Below are 20,833 nucleotides of genomic sequence, written 5' to 3' on the forward strand. Positions count from 1 at the left end.
GCAATTGAGTTGGGCGGTCTGCAGTCAGTTCTAGTTACAGCATCATTCAAAGTTACCATATTATTGTAAATTGATCGACCGATGCGATGAAATTTCGAGTCGATCGGACAAGCGGAAGTAAAATAAATCATTCATTTTATAACCCACATCCCTACACTAACTGGGAAAATAGCTTATGATTTTTAAACAGCTGAACTTGCTAAGAACCATTCCGATTATATAAATATATAAATAAGCCTTCAAATCACGGAATAACAAACTAGTGGTAGTGTGAAGTGGATGTTCCCCTGTCATGATATATCTATCATAACCAACCTTTGTAATGCGTCAACGCTCTCTTAAGAACGTGTGCTTCTTTGTGCTATTTTGAGTGAATTATGGTTTATTGCCCGGGTTTGTGCTGTCGAAATAATAGCAATAATAAAAATGTGTAAATAAAAGAAACCGCTTTGAGATCGGTCCATGCATTTGCGAGATACGATGCCACATACACACAAATAACAGACGAGCTTCAAACTTGTAACTCCCTTCTTCTTGTATTTGGGACAAAAAGCTATGATAACAAACAGGTGACGATTCGAAAGTAGCCGAAGGTCGATGCTATATAAAACTGCATCCGTGGTCGAACAGTTACCATGTTGGACTGCCGCGCAGAGCTCCCGGGTTCAATTCCTGGGCCGGGATAAATATTTGTACGGCCTACATTTATTTCTCTCGTGCGTTTGGGTGTACTTTGTGGTTGTCTATGTGTGTGTCCATGGCACCCGCGATATAGTGTTTCCTTAGTGCGAGACTATAAGTGCGTGCGTTATTTATTTATTTATATTATCAGTTGTAGTAAAAACATATTTTTTAACACATTCACTGTTAGTTAATAATATTGATAGTTAAGAAAAAATTTTAATTGTAATTCATCATTTTGTTTCAGGATAAAGAAATAAAAAAGAAAAATAAGAATAAAGAAGGTAAGTTTAAATATAAAAACAGTAGTCATATTATTGTTACTCTACTAATATTTTTGTCTAAACGAAGGGAAACAATTTTAATAACAGGTATTTTTGTCATTTCCTTATGCCGCTTATTCGGAATGTAATTACTCGGTAAGTTTCCATTTTCAATGAAACAGGAAGTACGGAGTTTATTTCTCTAATTTTTTTTTCTGTAATGTTTCTATCGTTACCATAAAGTAATATACTTCGGGCCACTTTGCATTTGCAGTATTCTATGCCATAAGTACATGCTTCTAAATATTCGCCGAAAACTTTTTAATATTTATTTTTTATTTTATATTTTTATTTAAGGAAACAAACAGTCATCAACACGCCGCCGTTAGTTGAAAGGGCGCTTGTGACAAAAACTCAAAACCGAAAAATAATATTTAAATATATGAAATATCTAAATAAATCTAAATAAAAAAAAATCTAAATAATCTATTCGAAATAAAAATATATCTACTTTTCTTTTGCGGCAACTTCACACATTATCCACCAGGAAAAAATAAAAATAGTGACAGATCGGGCTTTTTTACTGATCACGAGAGTATAAAAACATTGTTATGATTTTTTTTTTAATGTCACATGCGTCCTTTCAATTTACGGCGGCAGAACAGACAGATAATAAACTAAAATTGGTGCACATACAAACCTAGAGTTCGATTAACAAAAACTAAAATAAGATAATGAGCGAAACACATCACAAGCAAAATAGAAGAAGAATATATAAAAAAAATAAGAAAAATTAAAAACTTATGCTACTTAATATACATATACAATTACACTAAAAAAACAATAATAGGAATACAAAATTAAAACATTTAATGCTAAATAATTTTATCACTACGTTTGTTGTTAAAATAAAGCTTCTCTTACTCTTACCCTATAACCTTGTGAAGAAATCCCAAATATGTCTATATGGCTTAAATTTTCATTATAAAAATCCAAAGAGCGCCTAAGGAGACCATTTCTATGGGAGTTTGTCCTATGAAATTTACAACAGAAAGTAGCTTTAGAGCGCAAGGTGATCCGAGAGGGAACTCTAAGGTCAATTTTTTGTAAAAGTTAATGTAGTAATATCTAATAATATTATAATAAAAATAAATGGAAATCTATAATTGTTTCCGTTGGTTTTCCGTGAATAATTAAATAAGCCAAACAATATTTAACTGATCAAAAACTATCATGCAATTTGAAACTGGTATACTAAACGTAATATCAACAAGTCCATGCTGAGTTTTGTAAAACCGGAGAAAACTTTTTCGTCGATGATGACAATATTTTTATATTCAACTTTTTTAAGAGTTAAAATACTAGGTGGGTGGAATTATGTGTCCGGAAGTGTATTACGAATACACGCCAAATACCAAAAACAAAAATACAGACACAATATAATTTGAGTGCTACACAACAACGTAATCCAAACTTTATTCAGGTCCTACTTTGTTAGCTGTCGTCGTTGAGAGAACGTGGAACCAAAAATTGGTGACCTGTGTGAAATCGCGATAAAAATACAGCTGTTACATATTAATCATCTCTCTACAGAGTAACTGACTACTAGTACAAACTTTTTATTTTTTTTGGAACAACGTATTTTTGGATTGGAACTTTAAAAATGGATAATAATATAAGATACAATAAGACAATAAGTTTGTATCCATATTTAAAGAAAAGGTTTGAAACCGACTTTGAAACATTCACGACGTTTAAAACAATAGTGAAACAAAAACTTTACACTAAACATTATAACAGCTTCTGCTTGCTTGGATGCCAAAAATCTATGGTAGCGACCCGTTTAGCTCTTACAGAGTGTCTAGATCTATGGTATTTGAGATTTATTTCAAGTCAAGACTCTTGCATATAGGCCTTTGTTCTACGGATTAGTCGAAATGTTGTAAATGAAAATTGGGTACAAATGTTTATTTACAAAGAGCAACCCCTAGAGTTTCTTAGTCATTCTTCTCAGGGGAATTTGCCTTACGAATGACGATTTCAAGTGTAATTTCCTAGCCTATGAAGTAAAGATTATTTGAATTTGAGTAAGTAGGTACTATCACCAAAATCGTTGCATTACCACCTTAAGAGTTCTTATTGCGTGCAGGCAAATGCGGTCAGAAACGGCCATCTTTATTATTATAATATCAAGTGACGGGACGAACAAGTCGTGCGCCTGATAGTAAGCTATCTAAACGAAAGCCATGACAGTTGCAGTGCCACTCAGAGCTTTAAATCGCAAAGATCTTAGGGGCGCTACCACAGCGCCCGTCACCCTGAGACGTAAGTTGACAAGTCCCATGTGCCTGTGATTTCACCAGCACCCTTACCCTTCGAAATCGGAACTACAATTTCCTTTTGCAAACAAAATTGTTTTGGAACTGCTGCTAAGTTGCGACAAAAATATCGAATACGACAGTTAGCGAAACGAGAGATTGCATTTGTACGCTTAGCTAACGAAGTAGGATCAACAACATAATCTCAAATAACCTATACTGCAAACGTTACTTGCAGATATACGTTCAGTTCTGATCGAGGGAGTTTTATTCCGCGCGCGGTATCTCGGCTCCACACAACTCGCGTGCGAGGGACAACCGACCAAAGCCACGAGGATGCTGCAGGCAGAGGAAGCAGTCTCCAGGATCAAGGTAGGATAGTCTTTTCAATCTACCTGGTTTGCAATTTTTCCGTTTTAAATCGACTTTAAAAAAAACCTGGAGTATCAGCCTTATTTATTTATCTCGTGTTTGTTTGATATTACCGAATGTTAAGGATATATTAAAGAAAAAAAAAACTTCGCAAATCTAGACCAGCAGGCTCAGCATTAACGCAAATAGACAAAACCCAGGAGAGTAGAGAAATAGTCTTTTGACTATGGCGCCTTTAGAGCGGTTAGCACGGCGATTTTGAGCAGCGCGTTTGCAGAGATTCAGTCGCCATGCTGTCGCTAATTGTCAACTTTTATTACTCTTGGGTAATTTTCCCAAAAATTTCAAAGAATAGAAATTTTTCCGGAATAATTCCAGAAAAATGGAAAAATTTGAGAAAGTGGAAAAATATAATTTCGAAGTCTCATTATGTTCTATGTTTAGAAATATCGTTTGAAGCGTTATTTAGTGTGAATTTTATAATAAACTTGTATAGTTAAAAAGTAATGTCACTTAGGAGAAAAACGGAATGTAAAATGATTTCACAACAGCGAAAAAGAAACCTTTTTAAAGGCTCCATAGTTTTCGTTCAGTAACTTCAACTTTTGACTGGTGTCAACGTCAAATGAGGAAAATTAAAGGAAAAATATTGGAAAATATCCGGAAAAATATGATTTTTTCAAAATGGAATTTTTCCCATGACCCAATACTAACCTTAATATACAATCGCGATGCACGTTTTTAAAGCTTCAACATAAGCAACTGCATCCATGCATAAGTCCCTGTGTGTTACCGCTGTAAGAGATAACACTTGTGACGTCATTTTTAAGACTAAATTGACAGCTCATAGATATTTTTTATTAAAAGGAATATCTTTTGTCTTTGTGCCCATGCTACGCCTGCAGTCCATTAATGACTATTGCATTACTTCCATCGCAATATTTAAACGACGGAACTAAAATGACATATGATCTATACAGTGTGTTGATATGCATTCTAGCCATATTTAAGAAGTTAAACATAGAAATAATGCTAAATCATCTAAAAATATTTAAAAAATTATTCTGTTCAATGTTCTGGCTAATTGTATCAAGTAAAGTTTTGCAAAATTGTCTCGAAGTTGTGTGCACCACGCAAGGGCAGTAACCCCGCCACCCGCTGCACCGAGCGTACGTAATATTTCTCGATGGCTTATTTACCTATTATTTAAATTATGATAATGTACTAGTATTGTTATAATTTAGTACTTATTTACATTAATTAGAAAATTTGACTGAAAAAAGTTTTTTGTAACTTAGATTTGGTATTTACCAACTTTAGGTTACATGAAAGTATTGCTAGAAGTGCCTAGCTTTAAAAACAGAGATTCCCCCGTGAGTTTCGTTTCAACATTAGACTGCACAACTTTGAAAGCAGAAACTTAGACACTCGTATCCTCCGCGTAAACCAAACGTTTCATCATGCCTTAAGAATAGGCACACACTTGGATTACCACGCAGGGTCTGTTGAACCTGGTAGCGGTTCTTTTTTTTTGCACTACTATTGTTTACACACTAAACCAAACCACGTGGCGTTTCGTGACAGACTAGAATAGAATTATATGGGACGTCAGAATTGGAATTTAATTTTTTTTTCGAGTTATTTTTTTAGTGATTTGGGTTCAGTTTCGGGTATAGAATGACCTCTGTAAATATGGCGAGAATGCAAATCAACACATTGTAGTTAATACCAATATGAATTCTTTTTTATTTAACATGAATAATATTTATTATTAGTAACACAAATTACATACAAATAAAATCTTTCGTACTATAATTGGTTTTGTAATTTTCAGAGTCTCGTACCTGAAAAAAAACGCATTCTCATTAATTGTAATAAATTGTCACAAAAGACAAGTTTTCACTTGTCATTTGCCCGTGTGAATCGGTATCAATGTAACATGTTGTATCTTTCGTAGATGTTTTTGAAATAAGAGCATGAAATTACTTCTATTCTTCTACTCTCACTGTTGTGTGCCTGATACACCTCTATTGGCCAAACATGTTTCTATACTTCACCAGCCAACCGACCAATCAAAGCTCGCTAAACGCGCGTCTCTGATTTGTAGACATTCTGAATTTTGATAGTGTGAAATCTTTGAGGTTCCTCTTTTGAATCTCATTCTATTCTCAAATCCTATCCGGGCACTGCCATTTCTATTTCTATGCACGTAAAACAAAATACCCTTGTTGTCATGATTTTAGAATTTGAGTATTTGTCATCTGTAAATACGTAATTTCATGCTCATTAGGATTAGTGTTTTGAGAATGCTAGTGGGATATCCTTGTCCTGTCCTAAAGAACTTAACCTAGATTAGATTTTATAATACCGTGGAGCTGACTTGTTTACCTCAATATTGTGATACGAACCCGGTATTCCTTGCGATTGGAAAGCACCGGGATCGAGAATGTGAACCTTTGTGGTCAGCCGCCCACAAAACCTGCCCGCCAAACCGTTCTGCTCTTATTGACTTGGCACTAGAGACTTTTTTTCAGTGTGCTCCTCACCCCTCGACCCGGAAGATTGTCGGATCCCGTATTGCCGGCTAGCCTCCTCTGGACATGTGTGTCTATCGCTTGCTATCCGCTTTACGCTGTGCTTACTAACGTTAATTTACACATTTCTGTAGGCTTTTCTACGTAGTGCGAAAGGTAAGATTTTTCATCTTGTGCTGTCCGATTTTTAAATATAAGCATTTGGCATGTTCATAATTTTATAAAGGATTTTTTACCGAATAAAATAAACCGAGTGAAATTACATGATTGTCATAAAAATATACGATATTCATCTGAGATAATTTGAGTAGAGTACTAATAAAACCGACCTCAAAAGTTCCTTGAATTACATCTATTCGCCAAGTTTTATTGCAATCGATAACCGGAAATTTGGAATATTTTCTTCTAATTTAAATGGGACCACTACTGAGGTACCCTCTTTCCAATAAAAAAGAAATCATCAAAATCGATACACAAACCAGTTATCTCGTTATGCATACGAAATAAAATACAATATAATTGAGAACTCCTCCTTTTTTTTTGAAGTCGGTTAGAAATACTCCACTAGCTAGTATTGTTGATACAAAGATCGAACAAACAAAATAAAAATCCTTCGACTCGACTGGAGTCAAATAAGCGTTGGTTGTCTCAACGTGGCTACAGTTCGTAACTTAGCATTAGGAAGTCACCACACTTACTAATACGGAATCGCATTAAGCCGATCAGAAAAAGCTTTATGTCCACGCAAAAAAGGCGATATGCTTTTCGCTTACGCTCGGGTCGCCGACGCGAAACGCACAAAGTCTTGTTCGCTCTTACTACATTGACATAACGTTTTTCCTAACCGACTTAATGCGATACAGTGTCGATCCTAATGCAATCGATTCTTAGCTCAGCCGGTAATAGCGGTAGCCACGTTGAGGCAGCTGACGCTGGCTCAAGTCCAATCGAATCGAAATAATTTTTCTTTGTGTTTGTTCGATTATTGTATGAATAAATAATGATTATCACAGTTTAAATCCTCTGTTGATTTTCATTCAACACAAGGAGTACGAGTACTATAGTTAACATGTCGGTATTAACTGGATAGAACTGACATTCATGTTTGGAATTAAAATTGTAGTTTAATGAGTTTCTAAATTGCTTCGGCTACGGAAATTCCGAGTTGCTTTTTCATGCACGATTTCATGATTCGCACGATATGGCATGAGACATGACCCGATTCACACCGGTGGGGCGCACGGGGGCGCACCGAGGCGCAGCACTGGGCGCACAAGGCCGCGACGCGTCAAGCTTTGCGCCTACACTCGACTCCCGCGGACTAACGAGTTAGGATGCTTTCATACTAATGATCGGTTTCCCGCTCGCTTCTCACATATCATTGTTGAGTGTGTTGTATTCGAGTTGTTTTGCTTGCTTTTGCGCGATATAATTAGTTAAAACATGCATTTATGGTACTGACTGACAGTGAGTAGGCGTCGAAAACAATTAATAATTAATATCGCCTTCAATTAAACCCAATTTCTCTTGAGAAATAACTATTATTACACAAGAATAGTCGACTACGTATTGCTTACGTACGACCTTTGAAAGCATTCAAAGCAAAACCACCCGAAGTCAATAAACCAATAAAAAATCTGTAAGCCGTACAATGCACAAACGAATGGGTATGTGAGAGCGGCGTTGGTATGGTTCGAGGAGGTTAGCCGGTTGCCGCAGTGGGGCTGCGATGGCCCGTACTCAGGCGTGTACGCGGCACCCGCGGCCGTCTTTCGCCTCACCTTTCTCGGCTCCGTCGAGGTGGACGAGGACTCGCGCCGCCGCAAGAAGAGACCCAAAAAACACATGGTCGAGGAAGCCGTCACTAAGATCAAGGTGGTTTGGCTGGCAGTATACTAGCTCTATCCGAAATCCACTTAACAAAATATGAACTAAGTGTTAAAAACACGAAATGCATACGAAGAAACGGAAATTTAAGATTAAAAACAGAATTACCTATTTTATAAGTTGAAAATGTAATCATATGATTACATTTATATCTATTTGCGAGTCGAAATTGATTTACTTTCCAATCGTGTATCAGGATACATAGTAGTGTATTATACTGTAGTTCAATATGTTCCCATTTGACTTGTTTCACTGACATTTAATCGATCACGTTTTCCTTTTCTGCTTACTTGGCTCATCAGGCATTGGTAAGTTCACTAACATTAATACCACCAACTCCACCCACTGGCACTTCATAGCTTATAAGTCGACAGGAATCGCTTAGTAAACCTCGGTACATATCTAGTATTGTATTGTAGCTCGATCGCCCTGCTTTTAAAGTCTGCGGGATGAGGGAGGGGAAGGCTTTCGACCAATGAGAGCAAAGTCGTTGAACGAGAACGCTCACGATTGGCGGATTGCACACTTCTTGTCTCGCAGACTTTCCGAGGTTTGACCCTAGGACGGTCAAGCGAGCGAGTATACTCAAGTTTATAGATTAATGAAAAACATCTTAAATAATTGACACGAGATTAATTTTTTGATAAAGATTTATACAAGATCAGACAAATTAATGCTGTAGAAGCGCAATAATCGCAAATTAATTTACTACTTAATAAACGATATCACACTACAGTTAGAGTTATCAATTACTAATGCGCAATTCTCCAATTACTAATAAAATTAGTCGTTAATTAATTATTACTTAATATGCGATATGATACTATCGGATAGTTTTATGCATAAAACATAGATATAACGTTCGAATAAACATAATTCAATTCATCAATTTCTAATTAGTCATAAATTAATTAATATCGGATACTTTTCTGCATAAAACTGCTAATATACCATTCGAGTACAATTCACCAATCACAAATTAATCGTTGATTATAACTTAATATGCACTACGATACTATCGGATATTTTTAGCATAAATCTATTGATGTACTGTTCGAATGAGTCTAACTCAATTCACCAATTTCTAATTAGTCGAAAATTAATTATCACTTAATATGAGATACGATACTATCGGATATTTTTATGCATAAAATTGTAGTATATACCATTGGAATTAGCCTAACTCGTTCGCCAATTTCTAATTAGTCCTGAATTAATTATCATATAATAAGCGGTACGACACTATCACGTATTTTTATAAATACAGCTGTAGATATACCATTCAAATAAGCCAAATGAAAGTCTCCAATTTCAAGTGAACAAATCTGTCAGGACCTATAGGATGTTAATAGTAACAACGCATTTACAATTATGTAATTAAAAATATTGTCAACTTGTCACCAGGCGCCGGAAGGTGAAAACCAGCCCAGCACAGAGGTCGATCTCTTCATATCGACGGAGAAAATCATGGTTCTCAATACAGAGTTAAAAGAAATCATGATGGATCATGCACTCCGTACCATATCCTACATAGCTGATATAGGAGACTTGGTCGTTTTAATGGCCAGGAGAAGATTCGTGCCACACGAAAGCGATTCGGACCAGCCCAAGTTGAACAGAACGCCAAAAATGATTTGTCACGTGTTTGAAAGTGAAGAGGTTGGTATTTACTTTGAAGGATATACCCTTAATGTAACAAAGCGACATCTGTAAAATGAGAACTTTCAGAAGAGAAATAATAATAGACTAACCGCCGAGTATACATATAACCAAAAATAGAGACGAAATGTCATTTAATTTGTTTGAAAACTATTTGTCAAATCATTACGGTGACAATCGCACTCCGATTGGCCAGCTCGAATTCGAAAGAATTGACAGGTGTCATCAATGTTTCACTTCAAATCGATCAGTTTAACTTGAGCTTTACTATAATGAACGAAAGTTGAAAAATTACGTATTTAATATTCAATTACGTTAAGTTTTGTAATTTGTGTTTTGCTGTTTTTCTCACACCACCGAATGGAACTGCTCCCCATTGTTAGAGATATTGTCTTCATTACAATAAATACAGAATATTTTTGGAATATACGGAGACGTCAACAGGTCAGTTGTTGGCGCTGTACTATTTCAGTTTTCTAATTTGTGTTTTCAGCGCAAACGAGAGCTGATATTTAAAAGTGATATAAGGCCCATTTGCCTGATAAGTTGCCAAAGATGAATGGCCCTTATTTCGTCTCTATTTCTGGTTATATACTCGATGAGACTGACTTATGACCAGTCATCGGAATTGAAGATATCAATTCTAAATAGAGGGATAGAAATTTGGGATATGCAATTAGTAGAATAAAAGGCATTAATGTTAGTCATAAGTGGTTGATGGCTTTACTATCTGAATTAGTCGTGACCGTGGGAACAGAGCCCGTAACTTTTTGTTTAGTTGAAAAAAAAATCGAATATATCTCGATTTTCCAACGAATACGTATTCATCAATAATTATTAAAACGCCATGATACACAAGACAGTAGTTTTGTTTCACCTCCGATTTTCGATGCAATTTTCGTGGAATTTATTAACTGGTATATAAGGCGAGACGTTATCTTATAGCCAGGCGATATTAATCTTTATTATCATAGCGTTTTGTTTCTCTCGTGACAGAATTTACATTTTCGTCAAGCTATCAGTTCGCAATAGTAATCATATGAAAAGGCCAGCGCAAACCAGGATTAGAAGGCAGTGGACATTAAATTTATCAATGCATATTTTATGCTTTTACAATTGAAATAAGGTATACATTACATTGCTCAGAGACTAACCTCGGAGCATCGCAGCGCATTTCTCTTTGCGTCTCAGAGCATTGAAACTTGTATCTTATTTCAATTGCAGTAGCACGCATTGATAAATTTAATGCGTTGGCTCTAAAGCGTGAAACACACAGAGAGCGGGTGCGAGTCGGGCGCGGGTCGGGACCGCGACGGATTTAATTCCGTGTTTTTGTATGGACGACAACACAACGAGCGCGGGCGCGCTCGCTCTCTGTGTACGTGTAATTCGTATTATATCTGTTTTACTTCAGCTGTTATTTCTCCTCAGGCGCAATTCATAGCCCAGTCCATTGGGCAAGCGTTCCAAGTGGCCTACATGGAGTTCCTAAAAGCGAATGGCATCGAGGACCACAGTTTCGTGAAAGAGATGGACTATCAAGAGGTGCTCAACAGCCAGGAGATCTTCGGCGATGAGCTACAAATGTTCGCTAAGAAGGAACTTCAGAAGGAGGTTTGTAGATAATGTGGGGGAAAAAGGCTAATTACACTGACCTCTACGTTCTATAATCACATATATAAGAACGAAAGGTCAATCTAATTTGGTTTTTCTGAACCTATTTCAGCGGTCGTAGCATGGCAGTATATGTGTGATAAACCTCCCCGTGATAATGTTTATTTCAGTCGATAAAGCTAAGTTTGCTTATTTGGTAATAATCTTATATTTGTATTGTTATAAATATTGTTTCTGTCGTCCTTGCTTTACAAAGATAGCTATATAGCTATCTTTGTCGTTTAATCATCGCCGCGAAAACCGTAAAAAAAGTCGTGTTTTTGTAGTTTCTGTTTTTACATATTTTACATTATATTAGTTATTATTTACGCATTGCTAATTACGCTAATTGTTATAAATTACATAAATACTTAGATAAAAGATAAATGTATTTATCTAAGTATGTGTATAATTTATAACAATTTAATATTATTATACACTTCTGGACACATCTATTGGCCCACCTTAGAGTTTAGGTTTCGATGGCCCCTACCGAAATATGATTGCTAGATTGAACAAAAACTGTTGATGCAGTTTTAAACCTGATACACTTTACCATCTTTTTCGATCGTATTGTTTTAAATTTGAATTCAGAATACCATACGACATGGAGCTACGCCTAACAAATCGGATATGCGCCTTGTTAAAGGCAATTGATTTTTGAATAAAAAACATGTTTTATCAAATAAAGGTTTAATTTAACAACGCGTGTTGCCTCCATGGGCATCTACCACAGCTCTCATACGATTAGGCATAGAGTTTATCAACCGCTCTATGAAATTTTGAGGGATCATCTCCCATTCCTCTTCTATGGCAGTTTTCAACTCCTGCATCGTCTGGGCAACTGGCTGACGAGCCCTAACACGTCTTTTTAGCTCGTCCCACATGTGCTCAATGGGGTTCATATCTGGGCTTCTGGCTGGCCAGTCCATAACTGTGATGTTCACATCCCGAAGATATTCCCTGACGATGCCGGCCGCATGGGCTCTTGCATTATCATGCATAAAAAGAAAATTTGGGCCCACATAGTCCGCGTATGGTATCACGTGAGGTTCTAAGCACTCACGAATGTACCTTTCAGCATTTAATGTTGGCAGCCGTGGTCCTGTAACAACCTCAAGTTGAGTTTTGCCGCTCGCGGATATACCGCCCCAGACAGTCCATGAGCCACCGCCATAAGCAACCCTCTCTTCAAAGCAGCATTGTGCGAAACGCTCTCCCTTACGTCGGTAGACCTTCTTCCTTCCATCATTGCCATGTAACACAATTTTAGACTCATCAGAAAAGAGTACACGGCTCCAATCTTGCTGTGTACAATTTAAATGACTGCGTGCGAAATGAAGGCGCGCTGTTCGGTGGGCTCGCGTTAGTTTGGGCCCATTAGCTGGCTTGTGTGGTACCATATCGCGTTCTTTTAACCTTCTCCGAACAGTTCGAGCGCTCACAGATACTCCGTGGAAGTCGCGAAGTTGGTTTTGTATCTCAATGGAGGTAAGGTGACGATTTCTCAAGCTGGTCGTCACGATGAATCGATCCTGCCTTTCAGTTGTGACCCGAGATCGTGGCCTTCCTTGGCGACGAACAAAGCCGCCAGTCTCTAGGTACCTCCGATAAACATTTCGGACCGCAGATCGACTTAAATTAAGTTGAGCACTCACGTTTCTTTGGCTGTGTCCGGCCTGAATAAGTGCCACAGCTTGGGCGGCGACTTCAGGTGAAGTATCCATAGATTATTGATAGAACGTCACCTTAATGTTAAGAATAAGTAATGTTTGTTGCAAAACCAAAGATATCAATCACTTTTTCAAGAATTAAATCCAAGTAAACCAATAAAACCAAGTTTTCTTAGTATTCGATTGTTTGATATCAACAAACAGGCTCCAAATTGTCTTTTGTTTCTTTAAATTCTGTGTTCGAAATTCAAAAAAAGACTATTGAATGAAATTGTGAATGTGCCAGGTTCAAAACTGCATAAAAACTTTTTGCTCGACCTAATATAAAATTTTAGCTAGGACCAAACGAAACTGAAAATACAAGGTGGGCCAATAGATGTGTCCAGAAGTGTATTATTTTTATATTACATTTTTTTTAGTTTTGGTTGTGCACGTATGCTCGTTCTTTTAGTTATAGTGTTCTGTATTTCGGTCTGCAGGAAGAAATTTCTATTAGAAACAAGCAGAACCTTTTGTTTTAATTTTCCTTGAATTCATTGTGACTTGTTCTAATTTTCCTGTACAATAAACTATTAATTAAAATAAATAATAAATACGGTCGTGTACTGTAACTGTATTACAAATGTTCTCACATTTTTTCAATAATTTATATGTATTATTATCAATATGTTTGTTTTTATTATTCTTTTCATCTCGTTTGTCGCGCTCAATTTTTACTTTGATAAAATTACTGAGCCGACTGTCAAAGTAAATGTGGATATAATGGCTCTATCGAGGCGGCATACTACGGGGACTGGATGCGTTAAAACTCTTAAAATCATTATTTCCAGGTGGTGGTTCCAAAAACTAAGGGCGAGATTCTCGGCGTGGTGGTGGTGGAGTCAGGATGGGGTTCAATGCTGCCAACAGTCGTGATCGCTAACCTGGCACCAGCAGGCGCCGCTGCACGCTGCGGACAGCTTAATATAGGTAAGTTATTATTAACACAAAGATCAAACAACACAATGAAAAGTCACTTCTATCTGACTGGACTTCCTGGAAAGTTTGTTTCATGAGTTTCTCACAGGTGGCGCACAAGCACATAGAGAAATTAGTGACTGGATCTGTAACTCAGTTAGTAATAGCGGTGGCTCCGGTGTGGCAACAGTCGCTGGTTCGAGTCCAGTGAAATCCACGGAAGAAAAAACACAATGAAAGTGCCTTAAGCCTCGATTACTCAGAGAACCGATGTCGCCAAAACTCACACATTCTTAATTTGAAAAATTACAGTCTTGATATTGATTGGTTTTTGGTTTGGCGAAAAAATATTGATTGGGTTTGGTGAAATTTAAAAAGAAATAACAAATTCTGGATTTTGTAATATAATTTAAACTTTACCCTATTGGTATATCGTTGAAAGTTCAATACCATCAATACCTATTATTGCAAGTTAGACGTGTTGATATTATTGAAATTTCCATTAATGTACTGCCATCTAGCGGTTAAATGCTGAACGACGACGAATTGGACTTATTAATTTAGTTCTCCAAAAAACAAAAGACCATATTGCACTGTTGCTAGATTAGGCAATTTCGCGGCGACTAAAAAGTTATCGGCGATATTTAGGCTATGTTTGAAATAGGAAAAGGCGATTTTAGGCTACTTAATAAAATGTCTGGGGAATTATAAATTTTATTGGGGATTTTGTGGGGAATGGAGATGTAAAATAACTCATTTGGGGGTTTGATTATTTCTACGTGTGGGGAATTGGGGAAATAAGAAAGTTTCTATTCCCCAGTGTCCGGCAGCAAGCAGAATTGTTTGAATTTTAGGGATTTTATGGCTTGGGTGAATATCGGCTACTTAACAAACATAAATTGACGAATTAATTTCGCATAAGTCTGGCTACACTGTTGCAGGGGTATAATGGTTTAGTTTTGTTTCTTGTAACAAAAAAATATTTCGATAAACATAAAATTTATTAAAATAAGACTTTCCGGTGACATGAAATACACCACGGGTAATATTTTTGGTGCCGCTATCATTTTTGCACTCTAAAACAGCACAAGAAGGCATCTAGAATTTCAGAGAATTTGCACGAAAGAATGACACAACCGTACCATACAAAGCAAAAATGGCAGACTGAGCTCAGATAGGTCTATCAAGTCCTACAGCTGGCACGCGTCGGACACTAACTAACCACTTTTACTGTATTTATTGTTCTGTGAGTGAAATCGAAAGAATTTTTTCTTTGTGTTGTGCTATCTTTGTACCAATAATAACTTATAACCAATGATCGGAATTGAGGGTGATTTGTAACTCTCCTATTAAAGCATAAAGTACTAATTATAGTGCATCTGTATTAATACAAGTGAAATTGTTCTAGGTGATCAAATAATAGCGATAAACGGCGTGAGCTTAGTAGGTCTGCCCCTATCAACGTGCCAGACCTATATTAAAAACTCAAAGAACCAAACTGTGGTGAAACTCACTGTGGTGCCGTGCGCGCCCGTCGTAGAGGTCAAGATTAAACGGCCTGATACAAAGTACCAGCTCGGATTCAGCGTGCAGAATGGCGTGGTAAGGGTTAATTCATATTATTGAATAAAATGTGAGAATTAGGGCCAGCGCAAACCACCGGACGGGAAGGCACGGTACGTTACATTTAGTAATGTATATTTGATGCTATTCCAATTGAAATACGGTATAAATTGCAGACCGGCCTCGGACCTTTGCGGCCCATTTCTCTCTGCGTCTCAGAGCATTGAAGTTTATACTTTATCTCAAATGTAATAGCATAAAATATTGACTGTAAAACTCGAGTTGTTGTTCGTATGCGTATGTTTTGGAAAAAAAACATAAATGTTTGAGAATATTTATATATTATTTTTGTTACATCGTATTAACCGTGTACAAAAAACTTTATTGTGGTATGAGGTAAATTGAGGAACAATTTAAACATTCTTCGTTTACGTGCTTGTTCTGTTGTGGGCGCAGTTAACCACTCTACAACGTCAGAATCATCATTTGTAAGTTAATTTTTTATTTCAATTTCATTCAATTATTGCAACATTTAAAGTTTATGTAAAGATTTTAATAAGTGCTTGGTACGTGATACCCTGTAAGGGCACAGCAAAGAAAATTAGAGGGCACTATTTCTATGAATAAAAACAAGGCTCTAAAACAGTCATAAATACATTTTTGGGCTATGTATACACTTCTATAATAAGAGTCCGGTTGATATTCAAAATTGCCATTTAGGAGGTCTGAAGCACACTTAGGGACAGCAGTATTATGTAATAGGTATTATATGCTAGTTTAAAATGTAATAACAAATGGATTTTATTGATCTTTTCATTACTATTAATCTGTAATAATTTATTGTTTATAGCATTATATTTAAAACTTAATACTGTTTGTTCATTTAGCTTCAAGTCAAAGGGTCGTATTCTAGAACTCTACTCAATGCTCAAGTTAGGATTTGAGTATGGTTTAAAGCACTTGATATCATACTCAAGTCCCTGCCATCAGGGTCGTATTTCCAGTGCTTGTGTTGCCAGTGCAATCCTGACTTGAGCATTGAATAGAGTTCTAGAATACGACCCTTAGGGTCGTATTCCAGAACTCTACTCAATGCTCAAGTCAGGACTTGTGTATTGTAGTGAGCACTGAACATCATACTCGAATCCTTGCCATTAGGGTCGTATTTCCAGTGCTTGAAGTCATACTCAAGTCTGCTCAAATCCTGACTTGAGCATTGAGTAGAGTTCTGGAATACGAACCTTACTATTGCGTTTGGGTTGACTGTAAGCAACATGAAATAAATAAATTAAAAAAAATGTGGAGGGTGTGCAATAACTATTATTATTATTCTTAACATCTTTTTTCTATTACTGTACTTAAATCTTCCAATTAAAATTTCATAAACAATATCGCACTGCTATTACAATAATGTTGTAACTCAAAATATGTGAATTTCAAGATTCTATCATTACTGAACGTAAAATTGTAATTGTAAGAAACAATTAAAGTATATCTACTTAACTCAAAATGAGACATACTTTATGTGAGCTAGTTCTGGTCAAAAACGCCCTTATTAAAATGAAAACATGAATCTATTGTTCCCCTTTTATTCTTAAATGTATTTGCAAGTAGGAAATTGTTTAGATGTCTATAATAAAGTATAACTTATACATAAATTTTAATGATCTCACACGGGAAGTGAGTAACTCGTTTTTCATCGATTCTCAGAAAATACACTTTTTGGGTTAATACACTACTGTGTTAACAGTGCGATATCACAAAGGCGCGATTTGAGTTTGGGTCGTGCAATCGTAAAAACTTCAAGTACTGACTGTGATGATTTGTGTCTAGATCTGCAGCCTGTTGCGCGGCGGCATTGCGGAGCGCGGCGGCGTGCGCGTGGGCCACCGCATCATCGAGATCAACGCGCAGAGCGTCGTGGCCGTGCCGCACGAGCGCATCGTCAACTTGCTGGCCACCTCCGTCGGAGAGGTGCACACCTATTCATATTTCAAATGCACCAAACGGATAATATCGTGATGAAACTCGCAAGGCGAATAAGGTTCACGACCGTCGAGTATATGACCAGAAATAAAGACGGAATAAGGGCCATCTATCCCTGGCAAATCATCAGGAAAATGGGCGTTATATATCACTTTTAAATATTAACTCTAGTTTTGCGGAAATTACAAATTAGAATACAACTAGTAGTACTATTTCATAGTACAGTGCTAACAACTGACCTGTGTGTACGTCTCCGTATATTCCAAAACTATTATGTATTTATTGTAATAAACATAATATCTCTAACAATGGGGGCTGTTCCGTTCGGTGATTTGGGAAAAACAGCAAAACATCTAATTACAAAACACGGAATCACGTTTCATCGGTAAATAAATATTAAATATGTAATTTTGCAATTTTCACCCATTATAGCAAAGCTCAAGTTAAACTGGTCGATTTGAAATGAAACAATTGACGACACCCGTCAATTGTTTCGAATTCGGGCTGGCCAATCGGAGCGCAGTGGTCACCGTAATGATTTGACAGAATATTTTTCAAACAAATTAAATGGCATTTCGTCTCTATTTCTGGTTATACACACGATGTTCAGGACCCTTAAGACCCTTGACCCTAAAGGAGAAATCTCCAACTCACATTAGGCCAAGATGGAGTACTATCATATTATGATAAGACAATTAGGCTCAATTTATATTGCAGCGGAATGGCAGCGAAGTTTTGTAACGATATTGTACATTGCATAATGAACTTTGTGGTCAATGGTGTAACGTACAGACTAGATACCGGCCAAAATCTTCCGCGGAATGCGCGAGCTTTCTTGAGCTTGCGCTTCATCTGAGACATATTTAAGATATAGACAATTAATTGTGCATAATATTCCAGATTCTGATGAAGACGATGCCGACGTCGATGTTCCGGCTGCTGACGGGGCAGGAGAACCCGGTGTTCATCTAACGCGCATGCGTACAAGTGCCTGCTTACATATTACACGCCACTCACGCGCCTCTAACATTGAAACTGCCCCCGATTCATGATACTTTGAAGAGATTCTTGTTTGACTAGGGAATCTTAAACAGATATATTATTTTAAAACCATCCAGGCTCTTTATCTTCAAGCGATTTTGGAAGGAGCACAAATGACTAATTTGTTTGAAGAACTGGAACTTGCATTCATATAATATTACCGAAGGCGGAGGTACAACGATCAAGCTATTCAAACAATAATTGTCCATTCGATCGTCGATAATTATCCATTTAAATATTTTTGAAATATCTAAGCACAGTGATAAATGTTACATACATACAGGGCTGAAAAAATCCATGTAACATGATGCGAACTATCTTAAGGTAGTACTTACAGGAAACATTCTTTTATTTTTCTTAATATGAATACCAGATTTATGGTCTGATAGTGATCATATCACAGATTTTTTAAAAAGCCTATCTGGTCCGAGAATAGAACCGCCTGTTCATAACAGTTGCAGTGCCACCCAGAGCTTTAAATCGCAAATATCTGAGGGGCATTGCCACTGCTCCCGTCACCCTGAGACATAAAGTTGACAAGTCTCAAGTGCCTGTAACAGCACCCTTACCCTTCTAAACCGGAACGTAGTAATGCTAACATTACTTACTTCTTGGGGGCAGAAATAGGTAAGGTGGCAGTACTTCCCTGGACGAACTCTTTCACAAGGAGCTCTACTGCTACAAACTAAAAATACAAAAAAATAAACACTCACTATTTTATTGTACTAATCGATACGATAAATGATATGGATAAATCCGTGTAAAATAAACATTTGAGTCAATAAATAATTGTTTATTTTTTGCATTTTTCGTTGATTCAATTTCCGGCTCAGGTAAGCTGTTAAAAATATATGAATGTTATTCATATTACGAGAAATAAGACAATGTTTTTTTAAGTAATTGTCCCATTGATTTAGTTCACCCTGTATATTGGAACGTTGTATTCGAATGCCTACAAGTCGCCTGTGAAGAAAAATGCGTGAGCGCAACTCAGGCGCGTATTTTTTTGTTAAATTTGTCTTGCGCTGAACTTTCATATATGTCAATACGCAGCTAGGAGGCGCGTGATTTGGAAAAAAACAATACTCAGTACCACCTCATGGACTACATTGTGATGTCTTTACATGCTTACATGCTTATGTGGTTAAATAAGGTAGAATAAGCTGTATATCTCTCTATATGCTCTTATGTACCTGTTATATACTCACAATTAAGCTTTTTGGCAACTGGACCATAAAACTACATATTATTGACAATAAAATCGACGGAATTTCGATCAAAGAAGTTATCTAGTCGTTCTATGCTTACGTATAATTTTTCAGAAGGCTGTAGTCAAATTGAAGCTGTGTGGCACTGCAATTGTAATAGATAGGCGTGTCGCTTACCACCAGGTGCATGATTTCTTCCCGTCGCGTGATATCACGAAAAAGTGTATGTTTCGCCATATGTTACTGACCCAAACCTCAAATTCCATCAATGATTGCCATAGAACATTATGGCAAATTGTACATAACTATTAATACAAAGATCAAACACAAGGAAAAATTCCTTCGTCCTAACAGGATTCGAATTTGTGTCCATGCCAGTCGAGGGCAAACGCTTGATTGGAGTCCTGGCAGATCGAGAGATTATTTTTTATTCGGTTCACATCTTGAAACAACCACAATACATACACATTATAAGCTCTTTAATATAGTACACTGCGTAGTTCCTTATAATAATAAACGCAACATACATTACTAACGTTCGATTAAAAAATATAAAAGAAAACAAATACAAATTAAAACTCACAAATCATAAAGTGCTTTGTACACGCTATTCCTTGCTGAGGCAAGAGAACCCTAAAATATATCTAATTTCAATCTGATCCCGTTATAAAGACGAAAGTGATCTTAAATAAAGGTTATTCTTTGTGTTCGATCCTAAATGAGTATCATGATTGTAAAACACCATATCGTCGCCTTACTTTCTCACACTCGTACTTAAAGCACAAAGTTAGTGATGTGAAAAGAAAAATGCTAAAAGTAAAAGTACCTGTGTGTACGTCTCCGAATATTTCAAAAATATTCTGTATTTATTGTAATAAAGATATTATCTCTAACTATGGGGATATGTTTCATTCGATGGTGTGGTAAAAACAGCAAAACATCTAATTACAAAACAAACGGACTCACATTTCATCGGTAATTAAATACTAAATATGTATTTTTTAATTTTCGTCCATTATAGCAAAGCTCAAGTTAAAC

The 20,833-nt window shown here is 36.6% G+C and overlaps 1 protein-coding gene across 4 annotated transcripts in view; it reads left to right on the plus strand.

The window, feature by feature from the left end:
* The window catches only part of LOC113230332 (protein lin-10-like), a 135,599-nt gene extending 116,453 nt beyond the window's left edge, over window positions 1–19,146 (plus strand). For 3 of the 4 annotated variants that reach the window (XM_026464216.1, XM_026464219.1, XM_026464218.1), the window contains 9 exons: window positions 929–965; window positions 3,501–3,634; window positions 8,358–8,363; window positions 9,460–9,714; window positions 11,146–11,328; window positions 13,871–14,009; window positions 15,406–15,599; window positions 17,394–17,534; window positions 18,447–19,146. In XM_026464216.1, coding sequence (XP_026320001.1) covers window positions 929–965; window positions 3,501–3,634; window positions 8,358–8,363; window positions 9,460–9,714; window positions 11,146–11,328; window positions 13,871–14,009; window positions 15,406–15,599; window positions 17,394–17,534; window positions 18,447–18,518 — 1,161 coding nt within the window. In that variant the 3' untranslated portion in view covers window positions 18,519–19,146. The remainder of the gene's footprint in view (window positions 1–928; window positions 966–3,500; window positions 3,635–8,357; window positions 8,364–9,459; window positions 9,715–11,145; window positions 11,329–13,870; window positions 14,010–15,405; window positions 15,600–17,393; window positions 17,535–18,446) is intronic. The other variant, XM_026464217.1, reaches the window with a different exon arrangement.
* The last annotated feature ends 1,687 nt before the right edge of the window (window positions 19,147–20,833 follow it).

This window comes from Hyposmocoma kahamanoa, unplaced genomic scaffold (assembly GCF_003589595.1).
Source record: "Hyposmocoma kahamanoa isolate Upper Pololo Valley unplaced genomic scaffold, ASM358959v1 63, whole genome shotgun sequence".
Lineage (NCBI taxonomy): Eukaryota > Metazoa > Arthropoda > Insecta > Lepidoptera > Cosmopterigidae > Hyposmocoma > Hyposmocoma kahamanoa.